This window comes from Zootermopsis nevadensis, unplaced genomic scaffold (assembly GCF_977971745.1).
Source record: "Zootermopsis nevadensis isolate Lab colony 2312 unplaced genomic scaffold, Znev_1.0 Znev_ptg000017l, whole genome shotgun sequence".
Lineage (NCBI taxonomy): Eukaryota > Metazoa > Arthropoda > Insecta > Blattodea > Termopsidae > Zootermopsis > Zootermopsis nevadensis.
This window is the reverse complement of record NW_028259149.1, coordinates 6,353,503-6,379,253: the sequence shown is the minus strand read 5'-3', so window position 1 is coordinate 6,379,253 and position 25,751 is coordinate 6,353,503. Positions and strand designations below refer to the sequence as shown.

The following is a 25,751-nucleotide window of genomic DNA, read 5'->3' as shown; positions in this document are numbered from 1 at the left end:
AAACGATGGATAGATGACGTGGAGGAGGATGTGAGGACGATGGGAGTGAGGGGATGGAGAAGAATTGTGAATGATAGGACAGAATGGAAAGAACTCGTCGAACAAGCCAAGACCCACATAGGGTTATAACGCTACAAGAAGAAGAAGAAGAAGAAGAAGAAGAAGAAGAAGAAGAAGAAGAAGATCTTCCTTTGTGTCCGTCTCTCTCACATTTTCTTTAACATTTCATCATCTTCTTTACATAACTAACAGCTAATTATAATTTTCTGCTGACATCTCATTAAGGGAATGGGTATAATATCAAACCATTGGATTAAACTGCAGAAAAAAACTTCACTCCTCTTAGAGTTCATCACATCTTCAACATAAACACATCTCAATACCTTAAAATTGTTACTTCACTTTACACATCTCGAGAGAATCTCACCTTCTAGGATGTGTTGTCTAATAAGTTCTTGTCTGTCAGGACGTTGCTGAATTTTGGCTTTGAGCAGATCACCCATCTTGGCACGTTCCAACTTTTGGCGTTGCTCGTGGAATGCTGGCGGCGTTTTCAGCGCTACAATATATAAAGAAATCCAAATCGAATATAAATTCGGTGAAAAAATCAACATCATAGCTTATGAAATATCACCTTCGCTAGAGTTATTAAGAATCTGATTACCTGTATTCTTAAATCCAGATTTATGTTTCATATCAGTCTCAAAACTTCTGCACAACAACTTCATATTCCAATTGTATTTTGGAGAATTTTACAAAAGGCATGATGCTACACAATTAATACCTCCAATACAGAAATACAACAAAGTTTGCTTATTTTCAGTATTTTCATAATGAAGTACAAACTGACAACTTGTTAAATGCACTTTATACCAGCATGATGAACTTAATGAAACATTGCTAATTTACAAGTGTTATGGGATACAGGGAGCGATCCGTTCTTCAAGTGCCTGAGCATTGCGGGTTCCAACTTTACGTTGGCTTGACCTATAGACATTCGGTAGGACTCCTTGGACGAGGGATCGGCCCGTCGCAAGGCCTCTACCTGTACACAGGACAGCACAACACAAAAACGCGGGCAAACATCCATGGCTTGAGTCGGATTCGAACCCACGGTCATAGCGACCAAGCAGCACAAGGCCAACGCCTCAGACCCCGTGGCCACTGCGGACCCCCACAAGTGTCATGAAACACAGCATTTACCTACTAATGACTAATTGGAAATCCTGTTTGTGACCAGGCATGAACATTTGCGTACATACGAGGACAAAAGTGAAATGGGTCTTTCAAGGATGGGATTCAGAGATGTGGACTGAATTGAGCAGGCACAGGACAAGGGTCCAATGGCAGAATTTCATGAACAGTGACAAATCTTCAGGTCTCTAAAAATGCAGAGAATTTATCGAATCATTATCTCCATAAAGAATGCTGCCTTCTGTGTTGTTGATCCGTGCGGTCTGGTCGAAGTTTACTGACACTTCATATGTGCTTGCTGCCTCCATCGTCAGGGCTATGTGCAGCAAGGCAGAACCTATGAAACTCCGATACACTTCTCCAGATATCATGGCGCAACATCCCAGATCAGTTATCTTTATAATCGCCGCCGTGAGAACCTGAAATTTCACCTACACTGCTGAAGGCGCGAGGAAGAAAATAAGGCGAGAAAGAATTGGATTCTTTACTAATGCCACACAAAAATACTCGTCAAGGGGAGTAAAATAAACAGCGTTTTGGCTCAGTTTCACGTGACACAGTGACAGGCATTCCGCCTGGGGACCTGGTGCGCTACGTTCTCTTCACGGCCCGGGCCGATACGGCAACTCGCGTACGTACGAACAGCTGTATGAGAAACACCCGGTGGTGCAGTGAGGAAGGAATGCAAACCGTGCAGAAGTAGGAGTAATAAACACAAAGCCACACGTTTATCTGCAGCTGAGGCGAGCAGGGGAGTAAAGGAAATGGGTCACACACACGGCGCCCGTCCGCACAAGCATCCCGCAGGCAGTGCAGACAGTGGAAATGGAATGTTTCCTTGCGTTGTTCCGACCTCAGAGCTACTGTTTTGTCGCATTAAAACAGCATTTCTTTTCATTATTATATAGAGACGCCACGTGCGTAAATATTTTGTTTGGAAATCCCGAAGGGAAGATGCTACTAGGAAGACCTAGGCGTAGACGGGAGGGTATTAGAATGGATAAAAGGGAAATGGGGTTAGAGGGTGTGGAACGGATTCATGTGGCGAAGAACAGGGACCTGTGGCGGGCCCTTGTGAACACGGGTTCCAAAAAATATGAGGAACTTGTTCATCAGCTACGCATGCTATGAGTACCTCAAGAGGGCTTGTCAACTTAAATCAGAACTGTCAAACTCCGTGCCAGCAAACCTTTTCGTGTAAGCCATCCGCATAATAAATACTTATTGAACTTTGTCATGTGGCTTTTGAGCCGAATATGGTACAAAAACGTACCAGGTTTGCACGTTTGTTTCGTGCGGTATTAAGATCCCATCAGGACGAACGGTTTCGCATTGTTAATGAACGACAGCCGGTCCGTACGATGACACTCTCCCGGCCGAACGGCACAGCTCATACTGCAGTGCCTACTCTAGGCAGACCCGGACAGAGTTACGGCGAACTGCAGCCAACCAATTATTTCTTTCACTACTAATTCCCAACACAATCCTTGGGAGAGGAAATGCCCCGTTGAACGACCCGTACCCACAGATAAAGACGCGTACATGCATCCATGTCCAGAGAGGGACTCCAAGAGCATTCAGGTTGTCAGACTGGATTATTAACTACGCATATATTGTTACCGATCATCAACCATTCAAAACCAGCAGTAACTATACGTATCACCTGCTACAGGATACAGGGAACGACCCGTTCTTCAAGTGCCTGAGCACTGCCGGTCCCAACTTTTTCGTTGGCTTGATCTATATAGACATTCGGTAGTACTCCTTGGACGAGGGATCGGCTCGTCGCAAGGCCTCTACCTGTACACAGGACAGCACAACACAGAAAAACGCGGACAAACATCCATGGCTTGAGTCGGATTCAAACCCACGGTCCCAGCGACCGAGCGGCCACTGCAAACCCCATCACCTGCTATAACATTCAATATCTATGCGGGTTTTTCTCCCCCCCCCCACCCACCCACCCACTGAGTGTATGTGGATTTCGTTAAGATGATTATTGTAAACAGGGGTTATTTCCCTAGGAAAGCATTAACCAATTTATATCTGTAATAAACTGTTGTGTTTTCTTTGAGGTAGGGATTGAATTCTTAATATTACGAGCATGGGCTTCAAAATCTAGAAATAAACTACGAACATCGCGGTCGAATGGTTACTATCCCAGCCTCGTATTTGGGGGGGGGGGGGGGGGGTCTGGTTCAAATATCGGCCCGGAGACAGGCTACCTTTACCAAAGGTTTCCTCGTTTAACTCTGTACCTCCAGACAAATGTCCTTAAATAGATCGTAAATAGATAAATAAATAAATACAGCTATACTCACGTGGCATGATTCCCTGTGCCACAAGCTGGTTGATGGGCCGCCTCAACATCAACTTCACCTTCAGTGCTGTAACAAACAAATCAATTGTTGAGGGCATTTCGACATCCAATCGTGTGTCATCCTCGTGAAGGAATGTCTGTTCGGGCGACACATGCCAGTGTGACACGATTTAATACAGTTTACATTTCAAAATGCCCCAGACACATCCGCATCGTGCACGACATTTTCACTCGGTTAAAAAACACTTTAATCGTTAAGGAAGTAAATATTTTTATTCGATATGAATGAAACGGCTCAACACAGTTACGATACGATGAAGCAGACACTTGTAGCTAACATACGGACGGACGGACGGACTGAAGAGAATTCTTCATATTTTCAACGTCTTAAATAGCACGAGAATGTCCACTGCATGTCGTGAAAACTGAATGGCATAGAGAACAGAAAAGTCGCAAGATTTCTTTTCTGGAGATGGCATAATTAGTCTTGAATTCGGAAGACTACAAAACAAGCCCGTTCTAATTGAAATTTAATGATTTGTCTCCGTCCACGTACGAAAGCAGAGATTAAAATTGCCTCTCCGCATTCAGTCTTTAGCACTTCACATCCGATCCTTTGTAAGACTGTCCGTAACACGTGGCACACACAAGATGATAAACCGATCGAATCTTTGTTGGGAAGAAAATATTACTAACCATCAGGAAATCGAGGTACTGTTGAAAACGAAAAAAATGTGGGCGCAGCTCTCCTGCCAGCTTGATCCACATGCCGGGGCCACGCAGACACAAATTTTACCAACGGTCCATTCCAAATACACGACAAACCAAAATTATGGTAAGTGAATTAACAGCACACGCGTAAGTATCAAATGTCTCCACATCTCTCTTGGATTAAGCCACCTTACATCGTGGCCACCACATAAACTAATTAAATGAATACGACCAACAATTTAATGGTTTCTTTGTACACACTAGCGAATAGGAAATCGGTTCAATTCACAAACACGTAAAAGCGGAATTCGTGAACTGTTAGCATGTCCTTACAAAAGGACATGAACGAAACTGGGTCCTGTCAGTACAGTTCTGTCATATCACATAAACACATTCGGTTCTACAAGAAACAGAAGAAGAGCTAACCATCTTACAGGAAGCAGTACATCATGATACAAATACCAGTAACTAACTGAACGATCAGCGCGAGTATCAACACACTAAGTCTTCTACACAGCGACACTGGCTTAAGTCATCACATGCGAATAATGTTGACAAAATATCACTCTCTTAACGACACTCGTTCAGTTCACACGCAAGAATTCAATGTCCGGTCAATCATCGCCAATGTCTTGCCATTGCGTCCCAAAGACAATGCGCACATCACAAAGCTGGTCACAAGAACCCCGAACATCATTAATGCCGAATGGGATTTATCTCTCGTTCCTTAGTAAATATGACATAAATGTAACAGTCATTTCCCCTTCCGCCCCCCAAACACATTGTCCGTAAAACAACTGCAACATACGATGCGTTAACTTCACGTCTATTCGTAATAACAAGAACAAATATCATACACAGGACTGCATTTTGGCAATGAAAATGTTTTCTAAACTGATAAATATTCAAATGACACATACTTTTGGACACTTTCATTCCCCCCCCCCCCCCAAAAAAAAATCATTTATTTCAAAGAACACTTTTCAGAAACTAAATCTGCCTCGGTCACCAGGTGGAGGAATAAAGCGTGGTCTGGTGGGTCCACCTGATACAGATGCCAAACACCAGAGATTATATCAATCCAATAGACCAAGAAGATGAATTTCTATACTTGTGATGACGGAAGCGAAGTCAGCTTCCAACACGTTTAAAAAAAACTGAAGGCCCCTCCGCCCACCCCCAAAGTGTCAGCTTAAAAACACACCTTCGTCACGAAACTTTGGTCTACGTATCGATTCGTTACAGCGGCTGGACTCTTGCCAGTCGTACGACACATCAAACTTCATAATCGCGAATGACAGCCGACAGATGCGAGATGGGGCGCCGGCCCAGTAATGGCCTAAGTTTGTCTGGTACCTGACACAGTGTTGGAGGGGCGTCAGCTGATTGGTCACACGCTACTCAAAACCCAAACCACACACCAGCACGTGTGTTGATTTATATGCGTGAATGAGGCACGTTCATTTCCTTCGCAAAAGATACAGAAGACTAGCGATTATCCCCGGACGATCTAAACTTCCGACAATCCGCAGAAATGAAGGAAAACACGTAAGTTTATTTTCCGACGTGCATTACTTAAATGTTTACAGGTTTACTAATGACAGAAAGTATTTAAAAATAATATACTACACACCAACTACTTTAAAAGAAAAGATTCCAACAAATATTAATAACGTTATTTTGTAGTAATCTTCAGGTTTTATCAATACCCTATTAGGCACAGTACACATTTTTTGAAACTTTTAATGTGTTAAAATGGAAGACATGCCTGAGGCTGGAAAGTTAGGTGGAACACCTGTACAAAAACACGAATCAAAATAAACTACATATGTAACAACAGATGCAATTATAGTTTATTAAAGAAAATAAAGTATCAAATCCGAATTAAATCACAAACAAATGAAGACAGAGATTATATTTTGCTGCCGTGAACAAGAAACATTCCGAGACCAGCCAAGTGCCAGGTAAGACGTCGGACTTTCAAATTAGAACCGAAAAGTATGACAGTGTGTTGCTTGGTCGGGGACTCTCAAGAACTGGACTCTGCTTCAAGTTGTTAGTCGCAGGCATTCAGTTTGAATCTTCCCCAAAACAGGGTTTACGGAATAAGCATTAAACTGTCACAGCACCAACTTCCCGTTCATCCATATTCTACTTTCACGATTAGTCTTATATTTTTCATTTGCCACTGCATCGAACAGATGATACCGCGGCAACCTATGTCCCACATTCCTCTTTTTAAGGTTTCAGAACGTGTTAGGATTTACACCAAACTTCGTAATAACACGTGCAATACGCTAAAGACGTTTTCGAGGTGCTGAATATTTTAATGCGGCTTTTACGCCAATTAAACAAGTTAGGAAATGTACGCATAGAGTAAGAAGAATTCTAGATCGTTCGCCAGAATGTGGCCTTTGTAAAAAGACGTTAAGAAATCCACGGCTAGGAATTCCCAGTCCAGTCACATCGGCGTAAAAAAAGGCGTTTGCAGATCTTCATATGAAGGGCCCTATTTTAACCAAAATTGACATGTGTCATCAAATTTCGTTAAATCCCGTCGAGCGGTAGTCGAAACGTTGCATACATACAGACGGACACATCGATCTCTGGCGTGCAGCGCACTGAGGACGGAGTATCTGAGCTCCGATGCAGTTCAGAACGTCAGCCACCTGCACGTTACGGCCCCGTCTTCCTCTCGTCAGGCAGCGGATATCATGCGTGAGAATGATTCACAGACAAGCCAAGACCCACGTGAGCCTTCAGGACAATGACTGCCCTCACACATCAAAATACTACCGCAGGTTTGACACCCGAGACATTTTCCTGGGGTTTTACACACCACCGGACTGTCAGTTTCATTGTCGATTCTGGTCTTCTGGGTAGTCACTCATATATCGTTTCGTAGCAACATCTTCAGGACTGAAGATGAAGTAGCATGTTCTTCCGAAACGTTAGTATGTGACCGTAAATCCACTTTACCACATTGGAGATATTCCTGGCCAACTTTTCAAGGAAGACTAGCATAGCACAATGTTAGCCTACACCTATTATATTTCATGTTACCACTTCTATACCGAACATGAACGTTGGGGTAACCAATTTCAAGAGTACACAGCATCATTATGTAAAACACCACAATCCAAAGATTCAATACAACAAGATGGACACCGAACAGGATAAAACTGTCTAATTCTAACTTGCTTTAATAATTATATTGAAGCTGACATAGTCCTTCCTGTTCTACTAAAAATAATTAAATATTCGAGATCGATGGGTAATTTACAAAATTATATTCTCGGCACAGGATAATCGTGTAGCGTCTTGTGTAATAATGTGGGATGAGACTGTGACATCACGCAGCATCACACTGCAGAAGTCACAGAAATTCAGCTGTTTGCACTAACACTTTAAATCCCAGCGGTAACTTTACGCACCACCTGCTCTAACAGGCAACAACTCTGCATTTAAACTACGATGTTTATTCCTTCCAGCGTAACCCAACTTATCTTTTTAATGGAGTCGCATTGTGTTTTCTTTGAGGTAAGAACTGAAAGTTTAAAAAAGAAGAGTTTCGGCTTCGGAACATGAGGAAAGGGTGGGAGGGGGTTAAATGTAAATCGATACTTACACTCCTTGTTCTTGTCCATTGATTTCTGGAGTGGAGAATCGTCCACTTCCGCCTTCGGCGGCGACAGGGGCAACAGACCCGTGCTGTTGGGGGCGGTGGGCTGCCCGCCGCTCGTGTGTCCGGCGTCAGGGGCGGCGACACTTCCGCCGCACCCCCCCTCAGCCATAGTCGACCCCACCCGGCTTAGGTTATAATCCTGCAGCAGCCAGTAAGATCAAGATCATGAGACAAAGGGGACAAGACTACATAAACTAATAATACAGTGGAGAATAAACTAATATTTCAGAGCCTTACGTCCACCACTCAAAGTTCTTACAACAGGAAGGCTAAACCGAATGTAGCAGGAATTTCCAAAGGTAAGAATTCTGTTTGACGATGTCTTCTGGGATGTTGCGCCGTGCAGACTTGTAAAAAGAAGTCTGCCGACATTTCAGAGTGTTTGATGCCTCCATTATCAAGGCGATGAAATGGTCATCGCCCTGATGATGGAAGCAGCAACCACTCTGAAACGTCGGTAAACTTCTATACGCGGTGCAATATCCCAAAACAGTCGTCTTCCGGGATCTCCGATGATTCCGGTAAGAAATAATCGGTAATAATTTCTTGATTCCCGAATATGTTTATTGAACAATTTCACAGGAAGCGTTAAGAACAATTCCTGACAAAATGTTTATTATGTACTGGAACGCCAATCGATATCGAGACGCCATTTACATGTATAATGGTTTATCGATTTATGGCTTCCAAATCCGCTCAAGCCCAACATAAATCTAGTCTTAAACACTGTATATATTCTTTATCTGCATTACCAATACTTAAAATATAAAGTACAATAGCAAGCTGTGCTTCTAACCACAACTTCTAAAATTATTTATCCAGTCCTAAACACTGACAACTGCTTCTATTTGCATTACACAAATGTCATGGTTATTTATACGTTTCCTCCTTCCTAATAACAAACAGAAATATCCTACAAATTTTTTGGCGATGGATAGAGTTCCTGTTTCTCAGGACTTTCGAATAAGCACGAGCAATTTTCCACTGCAAAGAAATTGCGGATCATAGCGAAACGCCAAATTCGTATTTAGGCCAAAACAGACATTTTCCCCGATATAACGTTCAATCGATTATGGATACTGCGTTCCTAATAAACTAGTAACTTACAGTTAATCACAGCAAGATTACTTCAGCGTCGTATAATACTATTATTATGTTCCTACATTTTCCAATGTTCTTAGAAAACTCGAAAAACATGACGTCCACTCCCAACTTCAGTTAATTGTTTTGCTATTAGAGTAATATCTTGTTATTTCAAGATTAGTGACGATTGTTATATCTGCAGTTGTAAAGCGCTGTTCTGGTAATTCGCGTTACTAGTTCTCATTCTGTAGACCTTGAACGCAGTAACTCTTTTACAAGTGACAGAACTCCGACTGTCCAGCCCGAAGACAACTATTTTTGCTACTGAACTATTATCCTTGTATGCCTGCTAGGTATCAACGTTTGACAAAAAAACTGTCTTCATTTTAGGAATTCCTGAAAAAAAGTCTTATTTCCCTGCGCCTACAGTGCTTTTTTCATTCTTTGTTCTCACTGCACACATTACAAAAACTTCACACAAAATTTCTGTTGACTTTGTCCGGAAAGCAACAACGAGAACGCCATGTTTGGTGTCTTAAAGCACTCATATTTCAATGTATAATAGCTACAGCAGGTACAAGCGTCTTAATTTTAATTCTGAGAACTCTGCACCAAACCAGAAGTTCCTGAAGATGCAAAAAAGCGTAATCTGTATTCTTGTTAAGATTCTACGACGGAAGGCAAATGCGCGACTGTAAACAGCTGGCTGCTGTCGCAATACTGCCTCACCTTGAACCACTCCGGGTATATGGCGATGATTGTATCCAGCAGATCCTGGTCCAACTGGATCCTCCAGAACAGATTCCCACTATCCAACCGGTGCCCAGACTCTGCAAAAACGAACAGAAACAAATTCAATGTAATGCATACAACGGAGAAAGATATTACTTGTTAGGTTGGATTAATGTAAAATGTACGTTTACGAACGCCAACCTTGAAGGAACCCCAAATTTATGCACGCGAAGACACCCACTTTCAGCTTCCAGTCCAACAAACCGATTCCAATACACCGATGTTTTTCAAGAGACTACTGGCGTGGCCTGGCGAAAGCAGTTGTTACCACTTTACGACCAGCGACGTAGGTGTCGGTCGCAAACAGGTAGCTAAGATATTCTGAACTCACTTCTGGTAATTTGTGTTTCCTCTGCCAGTTACAGCTTCACGCTCCTTTGCAATTATCGTCTTCATCAGGAGCTGGTACAATAAGCCCATCTGAGATCCTAGTCTCGCTCTGCTATATATCCTATCATCTAACCTTGGAACACGAGTTAATATTATAATCTGAATCGTAAGTCATTACTATTATCATACTGTTACGGGAACGTTATGGTGCACCGGAGACACGAGAGTTAAGAGATGTGAGTGTGGAGACTATCGCGCGGCGGGCAACGGACGGCAAGGTCATCCATCATCAAGACCACATCTCAACATCTCCAGGTAGTGGTCCTGCCTGTCCTACCTACGCAGCAATTAAGAGATTTGCATGCTGGCCGAGTCAGCCTCGAGGCTGCACATCAAAAACCTGGAGAAGGAAACAAGGCGTCTTACTCGCCTATTTAACGTTTCCTCATCCGTGCAAGAAGCGTCTCCTCGAGGGAGGTAACACACTACCTAGAATATCCGACGTTATATTGTCTGAGTTACTGGCACAGTCGTCAAATAAACCACAGACAAATAAAAAATATATAGTACCTTAAATCCATTCGTTAGTTTCGTCGACTGGAAGCTGGAGAAATTCTTGCTGCGTTGTAAAGCCAGAAACGTTTCACACCACCCAGAACACGGAACCAGAAAGTGTATACAGACTTAGTGCATTTTATATTTTATCGTTCATTTCCTCACAAACAGCCCATCGTAACAAAAACTGTGTAGGAAATAAAAAGTTTATTGCATCCACCAGTCATGTAAATGTTCTTCCAAACTTTATTGTGGATTCTGCCAGAGCAGACACGGCCAGTTTGAAGATGGTTTTACCGAACGTCGTGGCTGACTGGTTAACATTCCTATTTCGTAATCGGCAGGTTCCGTGGTCAAGAAAGGCTCGTAGTCGTATGTGTCCGTGACATCGGGTAAATGATGGGAATGTACCTCAAAATACATCGCAACCGTTTCCTTCCAAATCCCGATTCATCATCCATACCACTGCAATAACCAATGCAACTGAAAAACGCTGTGTGGGTGTAAACCCAGTAACTCGCGTGCAGACAAGAACATCGACTGCGGGTGAGATTTCATATCCTCACGGCAGCGAGTATGAAGCTGGCTGTCCTCTGAGTCGTTGCGCCATGTAGTCTGGTAGAAATTGACCGACGTTTCAGAGGCGCATACTGCCTCCATCATCGTCCTGATGACGGAGGCAGTTCATAGTCCGAGCACGTCTAAACCTGGTCATGCGCACACGATACATGAACACAGAAGCAATTTATACATCCGAAACTTTGATATCCACCAACAACATTACATGTTATCATAACCGAAAAGACGATAACTTGTATGTAACTATAGTTTCGTGTTTGTATTTACAAAGTTTCACCTTCAGTGCAGACAGTCCAGAAGTAATCTTTTATATCTTTTAACGATCACCAACTTTCATCTAACATTATAACAAATATCGTTAAGCCTGACTTCAAAACACTGGAACTAGCGACTATTAAAATACGACCGACAGTTTAGAAAAGACGTGAAAATTCTGGAGTGTTCTTTACCGTAAAGTGCGTGGGTGTCGAAGGGACGACGTGGATGCAGGCGTGCCCAAGGTCGCTAGGTTTCTGCCAGGGTGGGGTCTGTATAATATTACGTTACTGCACCCAAAAGCAACACACCCCTCTGCAATGAGACACAGGATTTTAAACAACCAGGTAACATAAAGGCACTTCACAACTGGGATGTGTCTACAGGTGAGATTAATGAACTTAGAGCGCGGATTGTCTGTTCATCAGTACCTAACACTAAACAGTAGTTAATGTGAGACTCAGGTTATCAAGGCAGTGACAATGACGACATTCTTCTGGATGGTGACGTCATGCAGATCGTAGGTACATACCACCGTTCCCGAGGAACATGCTGTCTTCATGTTCAGAGTTGAACAACATCTACAACGTAGAGACGGCTGGCTTCCGGGTCGTTGCTCAGTGTAGTCTTGTTGAAGTTTACCAACGTTTCAGGGGTCCCCGAAGCCTCCATCAACAGGGCGATGATGATGGAGGTAGCAACACCTCTGAAACGTCTATAAACTTCTACCACACTACACGGCGCAACGACTCAGAAGACAGCCAGCTTCATACTCGCTGCCGTGAGAACCTCAAATCTCACGCTGACAACAGTTAACGACACCATTGCCTCAAATAATCATTTGCACTGCGAGCGAGAGCTGGATTTAATAATTGCTGGGGGATTTATTTTGGAAATGTAGTTCTAAGCCAAATTATTTAGCAACTGAAAAATTAAACACAACTGTGACTTCGATACTACGTCGACTGACACCAAGCCACACCATCTGAAATATAAACGGGGTTTCGATTATTCTCGAAACCAAACACGAAGGGATGCTATCGACTGTGGTCTTTGGGGTTCTGTTGCCACGTGATTACAAACATTTCTGAGGAACAAACAGCTTCCATCCTCAACCATGATGATGGAGACGACACGTTCTCCCCAAAACGTTGGTAACCACTTATAAAACCACACGGCGTCACAACCCAGAACACCGCCAATGATACATTTTCAACTCCTAAAAGGAATAAATATACCGGTTCCTTAATAAAAACTGTGCAAGGGTGTGGATTCAGCTGCTCAGGACGGGTTCTTTTGAGCACGGCAATAAACCTTCGGGTTCAATAAAATGAGGGGGATTTTTGATCAGACGCCCAGATTCTCAAAAAAGGATTCTTCTCCATGAAATTAGCAATTGTTAACCAGCCCCCTACATGAAGCCAGCATACAGTTAAGTTGCAATAAATAGAATTTCATTTCTATATCAACGTCTGTAACGTGTAAAGTGAATTCGTACCAACTTCTACCCACTGCACAGTTATGTGACCGCGCCTCGTTCCATTACGTCAGCTCGAAACAAGCAGCTAAACAGAGACTGTCAAATCACACAGCTTTCTTCGAAAACACATTCCTGTGTTTGACATCTTAACGTAAGTTTGAATTGGGAATAAAAGTTTGCGATCTGCAAACATGTCACATTTAAATCTGACATAATATACATAGAAAAACAAAGGAGGCAAGGAATACGAAAATGTAATTTTGACCTCGTGTTCTAATTATTTCGAAGTACATGTGGGTGTGAGACCGACTTCAGGGCTCTTAAATATTCGTCTTAGAATCTTCCCATGACAATAATTTGACTTCAGCTTCGATATGTAATGAAATATTAGAAGTTGCAATCTTTAATATCGATATGCACTCACTGACAGAGGTCAAATATAACCTTGCAGGTCCATGCTATAAACACGTTTCTAGCTTTTAATAAACTAAAACGTGAACCTTGCCTCCCATTTCAATCCAGTGCTGAGATTAAGAATGTGTGGAGTTATACCTCCATTCACCCAATACGTCTGCAAGAAACCACAGAAAGAAAATGTAAAGTATATACAGAATTAAACCTCACGCCATATATATTTAGGATTAAAGCCTAAAATGTTGGTCTTGGAAGACAAAAGCTTGTGCAGAGTTTAATTAACTTAAACATATCATCAGTTCCTGTTCCATTTTAAGCGCGTTCGCGACCTGCGGAGTGCCTATTAAAATCACTCCCCCAGACCGCGTATCTATCTGCACGCACGCAGCCACTTGAGAGACAAACCGCTTTCTATAGTTTTTATTTTTTAAATTTGACCGGGCAATTTTATCGATCACTTTATACATTAAAACAAAACACGTTTTTAATCTCATGTTGATGTGGCTGCAGACCACAATTAGATGGTTACCATCGTTAGCTTCGGAAGGGGGATCCTCCGTGATGACGTAAGTGCCTAGCAAGACTCATCGCCCAAGCAAAGGTAACTGATCCCGAACAAATCTGACGTTACTGGAGGCATTCTTAAAGATTATAAGATCAAATTCGGACAAAAACACCAAAATTAACATCTTTGTATTTTATAAACAGACTTCTACGCTATAACCGTAAGAATACACAATACAATCGAATTTGCTAGTCACCGAGGTTCGATGCGAACCTGGGAGAACCAACGGTTAACAAGATGTAAGCAATGTAGACAGACGTGGCGTAGAGATTTCACTGTGGCCGAGATATTACTATGTAGCCAGCCTGGGAATGAATCAGTCGGTGAATTAGGATCCAAAAGTACATAGAAAGTAGTCACATTTACGTAACCACCAGCTCAGTTTGGCAGACAAGCGTGTGAAAGATCATGAGTATTCGCGGGGTTACTGCCAAACAGTCGCCTCTGCACATGGCAGACTTTCTTGCTGATTCCGGGTTTTGCCTGCTCTTTCTCGCACCCTTGAGTACAACCATCCTGTTCTCCCAATCAAATACATCGGCAAGTGTTGGAAATTCGTGTTCAATCGAAAGGAAAATAACGGAATCTGTAAAGAATAAAACAGGCAGCGATTTTACGGCGCCAGTCAGGTAACCAGTCCGACGGATGCAGGACACGAACACACAGCGACACGTAATCTAATTTTGTTACTTGCCAGTAAGCCCCGCGTGTTGGAAACGAGGTCAATATATTCAAGGCATCATAAATTAAATCATATTTTAAAAATGGAAGTTCATCAATTCGTAGACCTAGTGACAAACACGCGTTTCCACGCAAAATAACCCCCCGGTTTGAGCTACGTCATAGTAAGAGATGGAAGGGATGATGGAATGGCTGGAGGGGGGGAGACGGCAAAGTCTGAGAGTGAACAGTAATAACTCTTTCAAATTTGACACAGTCGGTGGCATTTTGATGCAATGACTTTCACACTACTCTGTACCTTGTGAACCAAAGGAGCTATAAAACACCAGCAATGCAGAAACACTCCGTAACCGGCACGCGCTAAACGCAATAATTTGACATCCGATAGTAGACACGGGAGGAATGGGTTATTTCTTCGCACACGCCATCGGTCTGCGGTCTTCACTTCCCTCCCACGTGTGTATTTGTATCAGTCATTCAAACTGGGAGTTACTTTGTGTCCACTGGAGAAAAATTCTTGGCCGATTTTTCAGTTCATGAGAAACAAGAGTTTTTAATTTGGTTCAGAAAGACGGAAGTGCGGTTGTCGCGACCATTAAAGTGTGATGGCTGCGACCTTGGGTAAGAACTAGCAGGAAGAGCGAAAATATTCAGACTTCCAGTTTTACACAATGCTCCACCGACAACTTCAATATGGGAGTTGTAAAAATAAAGATACTGTCATCTGTTTACAGATAGCTGTCGGGATAGCGTAAGCCTTGAAAAGTGTAAAAGAATGCATTGGTTTAAGAAAGGAAAATGCAATGCATGACTCGCTCCTGAATAAAAAGAGAAGACGCAGCCGATACGTTTAAAGAAATGAAGGCGCATTAACCGGCTGGAACTGTTGAGGTACTTCGACCGACATTTCTGGTCCGTACTCCAGAGAACTCGGTTTGTAACCATAAGAAGACAGGAAATTCGGGCCAAGATATTTCGTGACATTCACGTCTTTTCAAGCGAATGGAATAACAGTGGACACATTCAATGGCGCCATCCAGTATCCTCCTGGTGCACTATTCAAAATCATCAACACGTCTCACATGTATTCGAGATAATGCTGACTATTCTGAGGTTTTCTTTAGTCGCAACACGGCCATGATTCGAACTGGCTGTTGCGTTATGCTCAGGGCCAACGGCATGAGCTGCAAGATACACTTCCCGGCATGCAAATGCGGACGCTGCAGTCTGAACCACTAAGAGTGTCGTTAAATAAACCACAAATATGATATGCATCGCGACTACTGTACTAAACGAAAGTCTACGAATGAATGGAATTATTCAAAAGGAAAACGGGTGAGTTCTGTCAAGACGCGCGTTCTGGACATCGGTCAACTGTAACATAAGTTGATGTTATGAAGCAGATCGACCTGCGTATCTGGACCAACCGAAACTTCATCTTAAATTAACATAACCAGCGCCGGAGTCGCTTAAACACCCAACTGTAAATATTTTATGTTCAAAGGGTTGCTGCCAATCACATGCAACTTGAAGCCTGGGACACCTGGTCGTAAATAGCAGAATACTCTTCGAGTGGATCTTAAGAGTGTACAATGGGGGATCCATCACTCTCCAAATCTGACCATCTGCCAGAGTCTTATAAACATGGCAATACAAATTCTTATTCCTTACGGGACCGACTATCAGCATATCACGAAAGGCTGCTTCACGGAATCATTCATAAATGTAATATTATTATGAGCGAAACAGTACACGATCACGTGAAGAAATATGCCGCCGATCCTTTGAGTTCAACCAGAAGACTCGGTTCTTAACTATTTCCTAGTTCTTCAAATAGGAGCAACAGGTTCGTCTTTATAGACCAATGCAGTTTGTTGACATGAGACGTCTGAGGCAGGTAAACCAGTTCTAGCAGGTTCCAGTTTCGCCATCAGTCAAAGAAAGATATATAACAAAGACAGTTCTTGCCAACCTAATAGGAAGAAACTCATGCAGTAGTAGGGCATTCAAAGAACGTCTTAATTCCCAGGTTCATGACCTTTTTAGCAAACGTGCAAGTGAGGCATTAAATATCACCGTGTCACTACAGAGGGTCGCATGTGGCCGGCGAGCGCAGCTTTTTACAGCCCCTCAAATACAACAGCCACATTACTACGGTATCAAAATTGATACAGAGTGACAACAAACGGTAAAGATTAAGCCAAGTCCCCAAGGCTACGTATATAACAAAGTTTACAAAGGCGAATAAAATTAGACGCATTCCGGGAAATGAGCAAATCATGGAATTACGAGGAAAAATAAAATACATCATACGGTGATGTAGGTGTCCCTAACCTAACAAAATTACAAATACCAGCTGTATTATTGTATTTTACAAATTTCTATAACAAATGTTACACGGGTGTTTTGTTCATGTGGGGGCAATTCTGATGCAATAAAAAAAACACAACCTTCTGATTAATTCTTTGGCCTCTCTCAACTTGGGAATCACGTAGCTTCGAACGGCAGACTGGCCTCTTAAACAACCAGCAACTCTGCTTGTTGTCCACAGGGTTTCGCACGATTCTCGGAATAGACAGCAATCATTTCCCTGAACAGCATTAACGATGATCTTTGTAATAAAGACGTGTTGTGTTCTGAGGCAGAACTGAGATTTTAAATACTAGTTATATGAGCAACGGCTTCAGACAATTAACTAACCATATGATGTCGAAACCCAACTAAATAATATTTAAACATTCAGCCCGTACCGCAAAGGAAACACAGCACTTCTCCATTACCACGATCATCTGCTTAATGCTGTTTGGAAAAATAATTCCTGTGTAACTTCATGCTAAACGGTCTCACCTGTGTAAATATTTGAGAATGATCTTGCCCATATCCTCCTCTGAAGTAACTATTCTTGAAAAACGGCAATCTTAACCATGTCAGACGCACTGCCACCAGGCTCAAATCCCACAGGCTATACGTATTATCGACCAGCAGGGCTACAAGAAATTGTGTGATATTTTGTTCGTTTCCCCACCGTCCCAGAGCCAATCACACGAGGCGGGGATGAAACCAATCATAAAATAAATATTATCTAGGTTAGGGACACCAAACTATCTGCGTACGAAGGAATACTCAACGTCTCCGTGTGTTCTTAGCCTATTCCACGTGAAGTTTCGTAACTACAAATTTCGAATCGCCACGAATGTATCACGGACATTCATCTAACATCATTACTACGGAAAACAACTCGAATAATTGAAGAAACTATTTTCATCGAGAAGAATCCTACTTCAGAAGCTGACAGTCGCCCAGTTATTCAATAAATTCCGTCTTTCAAGTAATTCTTAGGTTCATTGCCGTGTTTACAAGCGTCCGCCGCAACTCAGACGTTACTCAGCGCATAACCTGCAATTGATTAATCTACACTGAACATGAATGCGATACGTTCCTCCGAAACGTTGGTAAAGTGACCGACATGAACTATGGCGGCTGACTCTTCTGAGCATCCACTGACACGCGCCCTTACTTAAAACAGCACTTAGGCACACACAACAGAATAGTCGTACAATTTTCCTCGTGTTGTTGACAACGAAATGAGTCCCAATTGCCCCGATAATGACGTACTACCCACGCACAAGGGCTCGGTGCTTTCTTGCCAGCCTGCCTCTTAATTCAGTCAAGGCTATATAACATACCTCGCGTCCAATTCCATTCAAATGACAGGTTCCACAGGTCCACCAAACAACTCACTCCCACACAGACGTGTGGGCATCACGTATAGCACGAATGAAGCTAAATCTTGTTCTCTTTACACAATAAGCAATGCTGGTTGGTCATCATTTAATGTCAAGGGTTTTTGAACCTTGCATGGTAACGCAAGTTTTTTGTTGTTATAACAGTTACCACGGCATGGTGATCATTCGAAGTATGTCTTTTCAGTTATTATGCAAAGCAGTATTGTGACTTTACAACCCCTGAAGATGGAGGCAGCATCTTCTTCCAAAACGTTGGCATATTCCCACATGACCCAGAAAACCACAATATGAACATTTAGTTCTGGCATAAACAACCGCCTTCCACATAAGAAGTTCTGTAAGACTAGATTCTTCATGCCTTAACGGTTTACTATTTCGATCAAACTGATGTCAGTTTTTGTTTCTAGCAAGCCTGTAAACTAAACAATAAATACACAAAGAAACACGTGACAACAAATATTTACCTTCTCCCAGCAACGACGAGACTTGGCCTTTGCAGACTTTAATGAAGAGGTTTTGGGTTCAACTCTCGATACCGACACAGAATGTTTGTGACACCCAGGCATGCTGGATCAAACCCAACAATTCCCTTCCAGCTGCACAAGGTACTGGCACAAACACAAACAGTTGCCATTACAAGTGAGGCAGACACAATCTTCAGATCTCAAGGATACTGAGGCATGACCGCGCTGTCATTGGTGTAAGAACACTGAAATACAAGCGATATGAGGCGCGACTATCGCGATCACTTAAGATTTAATTAGAACAACATGTACGATGCAGGTATTAACACGATTTGGAGGCGTGGTCTGATTTACACAGCAGTTATTTCCACTTAGTAATTAAACTGAGAGGCAACACTTTGACGCTTGATAAAATGTCCCATTATCCTGTGAGCTATGACCTCAAATTTTCATCACAGAGGCAAACGCAATCCGTTAGAATGGCACGATACAATTAGAAAATACAGACTCAAGATACACATCAAAAAGTGTCACAACAACGAAAACTTAATTTTCAACTTACGGAACAGACTCTTAACAAGTTCTCAACGTTAAGTTATGCAAATATTCAAACACTAGATGTTACGCAAACTTAAGTAAAGGTGTTTATGAACAAATATTCGGTAAAGATAAATAGATTTTTGAAGAAGCCCTCATTTAAGGTTCAAGTGCGTTTGCAACTGTATAAACAATCCACAGAATAAACACACCACAAAAATGTTTACGATGTGATACGAACGGAAACGCTGTGGTCTTGCACAAATTTCTGAAAACCAATGTACAATTCCCCGGCGTACCAAGCAGAATTAGCCACTCTTAAGACTCAGTACATTTCAAGAATGAGTGATCAGATCAGATATAAATGTTGGAGAATTCCCAATAAACATCACAGCATAGGTACTGCACATCACGACAGCCAATGAGACTTCACCCTTATGAAACACCACAACACTTTCTCACAATAACAATAATAGCCCATCGCATGAGTAACTTCTCTATTCTTGATGTTTGGCACTTCAGAACACGCCCCATTCACAGTACCTGGCGCACGCAGAGATGTAGGGTACCAGCTGAGTGACCGACCTTAAACAACTGAGACGTTCGCTTGCACAGAAAACCAGACTGCGTTCTGCAGAAGTAGCCGAGAAAAGAGGGGCGACAAGACACACACACACACACACACCTACACCAAACGAGATGCAACTAAATGCAATCTCGAGCCAGTTGATTCTAATGATACGACACGTCATATCGACTGGTATTCGTTTCATAAACATCACGCATACGAAGTGTAAATAAACAGAGCACTGCATTACGTACAAAGATGTGCAGCAGGCCATAGCGTTACACGTAAATCAGACGCTAAGTAATTCAAAATGTAGTAGAAGTCTAAGACTAGCAGGCTTATCTGTGCGTATTAAATTCGTGGTAACAGTTATGTCTCGAGGGACTGTAAACCTGTATTACAAGAACAGGCACGGGCCAATGAGTAGTCAATGAGTCTTGGTTATGGATACGGTAACAACTCCGAAACGTCGGCAATACAGCCTGCACCTACAAAGTTGTATCACCCGAAACATCTATACTACAAATAAATTATCTCCAGTTAATATTCATTCAATTAAATAATTATTTAGATTACAATTCTTAAAATGGAAAATTGATCATTAAATCTTGAAGCGAAAGTAAACTAATTGTGAAGATAAACATAACGATTTACATATTTTGTTTACAACCTTAAACTTCCACGATCGTGTTTGTTGTAAATACAAAAAAGCTTGAACTGCGGAGGAAACATATTTATACTAGCACAGCTTAATATAAATTCATTCGTCTCAGCGTGACAAATGAAATGCAAGCCTACAGGGCTTCAATCTCGAACTAAATTTAATCTAATTAAACCATACGTACACTGCAGTATTAACCCAAACAAAACAGGCCATCAACTTCTCTGTAATAACCACCTACTCAGAAACTTCAACCTCGATAAGGAAAATCATACAATGACACAAATCGAATTAAATATTGTGAAACAGCTTGGAACTTTTTTTGCCAGCACAGCATGATGAAAGAAACGACTGTTTCAAGTAGATGTTCCTAATAACACGAAGCTTTGCTTACCTACTTTCATAAAACAAACATATGGTTGTACCAACATACAACTCTCAACACTCGTGGTCGCAGATAAGAAGTGGAGTGCAGTAGCAAAAGCCCAAAAAGTTGAGTCAGTTCCTAACCACAATTTCCCACGTTTGTATCACAATGCCAAGCAAAATCGAGGACAACCATCACTTCATTAAAATAATACTATGTACATAAGTAACGAACAGAATAATTAAATACGATGTTCTATGGCTTGTGAAGTCAAATACATGTCTAACTGTTCAGTGAATATATTAAACTATCGTAAGTAATATTCCTTAAAAACTTTTTGGATGATGCGCCAAGTAGTCTCTTACAAAGTGACCGACAAGAAACCCATTTCTTAAGTAGGATTTGATTTCACGGCCCTACAACCCAGAAGACAGCCATCTTCTATACAATTTCTTCGTTACTACAGAAAATAAAGTAGTCGCTGATGATACAGGTTCCGTAGAAGCCTTAACATCGTGGCAGAGGACAGTTTCGTCGTGACAAGCGAACGTATCAGGCTGTGAGAACATCGAAACAGCAGGGGATGTCGTTGCTACTGAGCGTCTACAGGCTATATATAAACACAGCCAAAAGGAGAAGAAAAAATCACAAGGAACACACAAACGTGTGGCTGTTTTCGAAGAACTAGTAAACTCTACCCGTCCAGAAACAAATTCGTTAAGATTACGGTAAAGGTACGTCACGTACAGTATTAGTTAAAACAGGCCACTGAATGACAAAGCCTAGTTTCATGACAGAAGAATCTGGAACTTTTCTCGTGCCAAAAATATTTAAACTGACTCATGACGGAGGTAGCAAGCACCTCTGAAACGTCGGTGAAAGTCTACCAGAACACACGGAGCAAAACCCAGAAGACAGCCATCTCAAAAATTAATCTAAAGTGTGATTCTTATGAAAATCGGTGTTGATTATAGAATATACAAAAATTAGAACGGAATGAAATGCTGTCATTTCCAATAAAGTACCTTGCAATTTGAACTACATTAGTCGCAGGCTAGGCAATTCACCCAGACTACGTAAATGTGACAATCCGAATGGTTAGAAATTGTAGGGTAGCGTGCACAGTGAAAGGCTAAGTGTTTATAAACGCAATGTAAAATTGCGCACAATGAAGAGCTTCTTAATTGTACTCTTCGCCAAATAAATTAAAGACAGTGCGATGGACGTGGTATGTAGCACTCATGGGAAAACCTGACATGATGATACCACATGGGACACCTAGCGATAGATGGCAAGACCATATTAAAATGGACCTTAAATAAGAAGGGTGTGGGGATGTACACTGGGTTAAATCACTTGGTTCAGATTAGGGTTTGTTGGCGGGCTGTTATGAACAAGATAATAGGCCTCTGGGTTCTATAAAGGGCGAGGAATTATCTTACTTGCAAGACAGGTCCACACCGCTGCAAATGATTTATATACAATCTAGTGGTGACAGAACTAGGCCGATGCGATTGAATCTAAACATCTGTAGCGGAAGTGTAACCAAATCTAGCGCACTAAATACGCTGCTCTGAAGACTGTACGTTAGTGACGCCGGCCGTATGGGTGAACCTAGAATCTCTTCATCCACACCTGGAATGACAGAGGTCCAGATATCTAGTCCGGCAGATAAGTAGGCTCACACATGTAGCAACACAATCACAGTGGCTGGGCAAACAATAGGAGGTGCGTGATGTGCCAGCACAATTAACTGCTGAGGTTTCCAAGTTTCACCCTTCAGTGTTAAGCGTACACAAACAAGCATCGCCCACACCAATCTTCTACCAACCACCCAGATTTCATCAAACACCAAGAGCAATGTGGATAGAATCCATATTGCGACACAATACCACTGCAACGTCATTCAACTAATTCCCACAATTTAATGTCCTACTCATTTGTTCCAAGAAAGGGCGGAACGTTCGTGTTAACCATGTTAGCCCGGCTAACGCTCTGTAAAACGAAAAATAAAAAGTATTCTGTCTTACGTTCGTTGCTCGGTGATACTGCATGCACTGGAACGCAGCAGAATCGATCGGATAAAATGCATCATTAGTCAAACCCAGCCAACCTGGCGATGTTTGGCCAGCTAGTCGAGGTTTAGCTCGCTACGAGCGTAACAATGCTAACAAAGCCTGGCTGGCTGGTGCTGGAAAACTATGCAATTTATTTGATCGGTTCTGCTGTCTTCTGGTGTATGCAGTACCACGTCAATAAGACATAAGACTTATTACTTTTGGTCATTCAAAACGTTAGCCGGGCGGGCCAACACGGCTAAGCCTCAGTTTCAACCACACAGGCGACGTGACATAGCAGCGTAGGTACCCGTGTTCGAGTCTAGTACAGAAGGCAGGGGCTTTAAACAGAAGATCTATTCCTCATTTTTATCTCAAGTACCTGAAGATTAACTATGCTACAGACCAGTTCTATGAGCCGGGATAGCTCAGTCATTATAGTGACTAGCTAAGGACTGGATGACTGGGGTTCGATCCCCGACGGGGGCAGAGGATTTTTCCTCTAGCCTCTGCGTCCAGACCGGCTCTGGGGCCCACCCAGCCTCCTTTAGAATGGGTACCGGGGTCCTTTCCCGGGGGGTAAAGCCGGCTGGGGCGTGATGCTGACCACTCACCCCCATCTAGTGCCGAGGTCAAGGAAGAGAGGAGCTATACCTCCACTCACCCCAAACGCCTACATGGCGTATAGTGGGACAAACTTTACTTTACTTTTACGGACCAGTTCTCTTAATAAATAACTGCATGCATACAGAGAACAGTAGCAATCTTTGAAACAATGAACTCGAACTTTCGAAGCTATGGCCTCTGCCAAGCAGTCAAGGTCGGTCAGATATCGCGATGTCCTCTGCACGTTCAACTCGTCTTGGATTTGAATTAGGTTACAGTGCAGCTCAACCTCAATGCCCCAGTTCAACGCTTCTCGGCGTCCACTTGTCCAATCAAACTTAAGCCTGCTCCGAATCCCATCATCCTTTCAAAAGCGTATTAATCTCAAGCTGAACGTCTTCGTTGTATAATGAAATCTTTGACTGGAAAGGTAAACTTCTTGAAGCACACCGACATTCCGAAGGCGTTCTGCACGCTACGGCACAACATACAATTTCCAGGAAAGACGGTGGCTGGGAATTGGCCCGTCTTTCCAGCTGTGGTCAGCCGCGATAGCCAAGCGGGGTCTGGAACAGTGTAACGTGCGATACATAGGACAAGCTGACGAGCACGTGATGGCAGTGGATAACAGAGAAACGTGGAGAAAGAGGGAGAGTGATCGAGAGTGGCCAAGGTGGGCCCACGCCAGTCAGCTACGTCATATGTGTGACGTCATAACTTCAACAGCTGTTATCGAAAAGACGTCAGGACGCCGAAGCGATGCCAGTGAAGGGTAGCCCATGTGACCGTGAGCCTGTAAGAATGCAAATAAGTTGTTTTGGGGAAAGGAATCCTCCCAGATGGGGTGCACACCCCAGAGAGGCAGAGGAAACAGTCCAGATGCTAACACAGGCACCGCCCCCTCGACTCGGCGGCCCTAGATCCTGCAACATTGCACGCATATACTAACCATTTCGCCATCTTAAGCCGCTGTTAGTTACGGAATCTGTTTACGTTGTTTCTTCAGCAAACTACACATTTTAGAAAAGTTGGCCCACCACTGCTGTGCTAGGCTCAGTTTACTTCTGATATAGGATATCTCAGTCATAAATGTGATCGGCTATGCGTCTGACGACAGTGGTTCTTTTTCGCAGCAAATGGCCTTACAGCAGCACATGTCTAAAACAGAAACTGAACTGAAAAAGAAACGCCTTATCGGAAAATGTCTTCAGATCAGACAGCACAAACAAAACGCCAATTCAAAATTACATCTGAGCAAAAATATTTGCATGAGGACACTGAAATAAACGTAACACTCTAACGGAAATATACCTGCTTGTATAAGCCTGTGCAATGTTTTTATCTTCTTTTTCCGTGTTCTGGTTCCCATTGCTTATTTGAGAATAATTATTCCTGTCACAAACAGAAAATAATTAGGCCCGATCGTCTGCAGATAATACATTAATAAACTACTGGAAAAAATCCAGACACAAAGAAAACTTAAACTGTGACTATTTAATAGACACTAACTGTGTAGTGTATGAATTTCATCATAAACGCATGTTACGTCCACACTGTGCAATATCTTTCTTTCACCTGCCTGAAACGGAGAAAGATATTCGGGGTACCTTTCGAAACCGTCATAATCAAGTTTTCCTCCACTCATCATCAACACGGCAAGAAACTCGGGTACAAGCAGCTTATCGACACACGGTTATAAAACATCTTAAAAATGTCGCTCACCTTGTTTCGTTTCTCTGCACACTCCGGTCGCCAACCCGTGTCTGCTTGTGGTGAAACAACTGTCGTCAGAATCAACTCAGCACTTTGTGTGAGGACTGTCGTAACAGTCAGTAACACAACCAGAACCTAACTTCCAAACTTCCTCGTTTTAAAGTTACACTTTTGCCAGTAGCCTATGCGCACAGAAGTTTTTAAATATCCGTGTCATCAAAAAATCTTGAAGAGGAGAATACAAGTACGATGCAGGGTCAAAACAAACTCGTTCAACTAATTAATTGTCATTAATCACCGAAACCGATCAGACAAAGCTCAGTTTTTTGTTACTGTTTGTTGTAAAGATTTTCTTAACTCATTTCTTACAAAATACTTAGCGACTGTG

At 42.4% G+C, this 25,751-nt stretch overlaps 1 protein-coding gene across 8 annotated transcripts in view; it reads right to left on the bottom strand.

The window, feature by feature from the left end:
• The window catches only part of Mrtf (Myocardin-related transcription factor), a 122,067-nt gene that overhangs the window by 13,667 nt on the left and 82,649 nt on the right, over positions 1–25,751 (bottom strand). For 4 of the 8 annotated variants that reach the window (XM_087350235.1, XM_087350238.1, XM_022073666.2 and 1 more), the window contains 4 exons: positions 9,723–9,823; positions 7,854–8,049; positions 3,516–3,581; positions 428–559 (listed from right to left, as the gene is read on the bottom strand). In XM_087350235.1, the coding sequence (XP_087206361.1) occupies positions 428–559; positions 3,516–3,581; positions 7,854–8,019 (364 nt within the window). In that variant the 5' untranslated portion in view covers positions 8,020–8,049; positions 9,723–9,823. Of the gene's footprint in view, positions 1–427; positions 560–3,515; positions 3,582–7,853; positions 8,050–9,722; positions 9,824–10,685; positions 10,705–11,698; positions 11,820–18,854; positions 19,996–25,751 lie in introns of those variants that run through there. The other 4 variants (XM_087350237.1, XM_087350236.1, XM_022073665.2 and 1 more) reach the window with 4 other exon arrangements.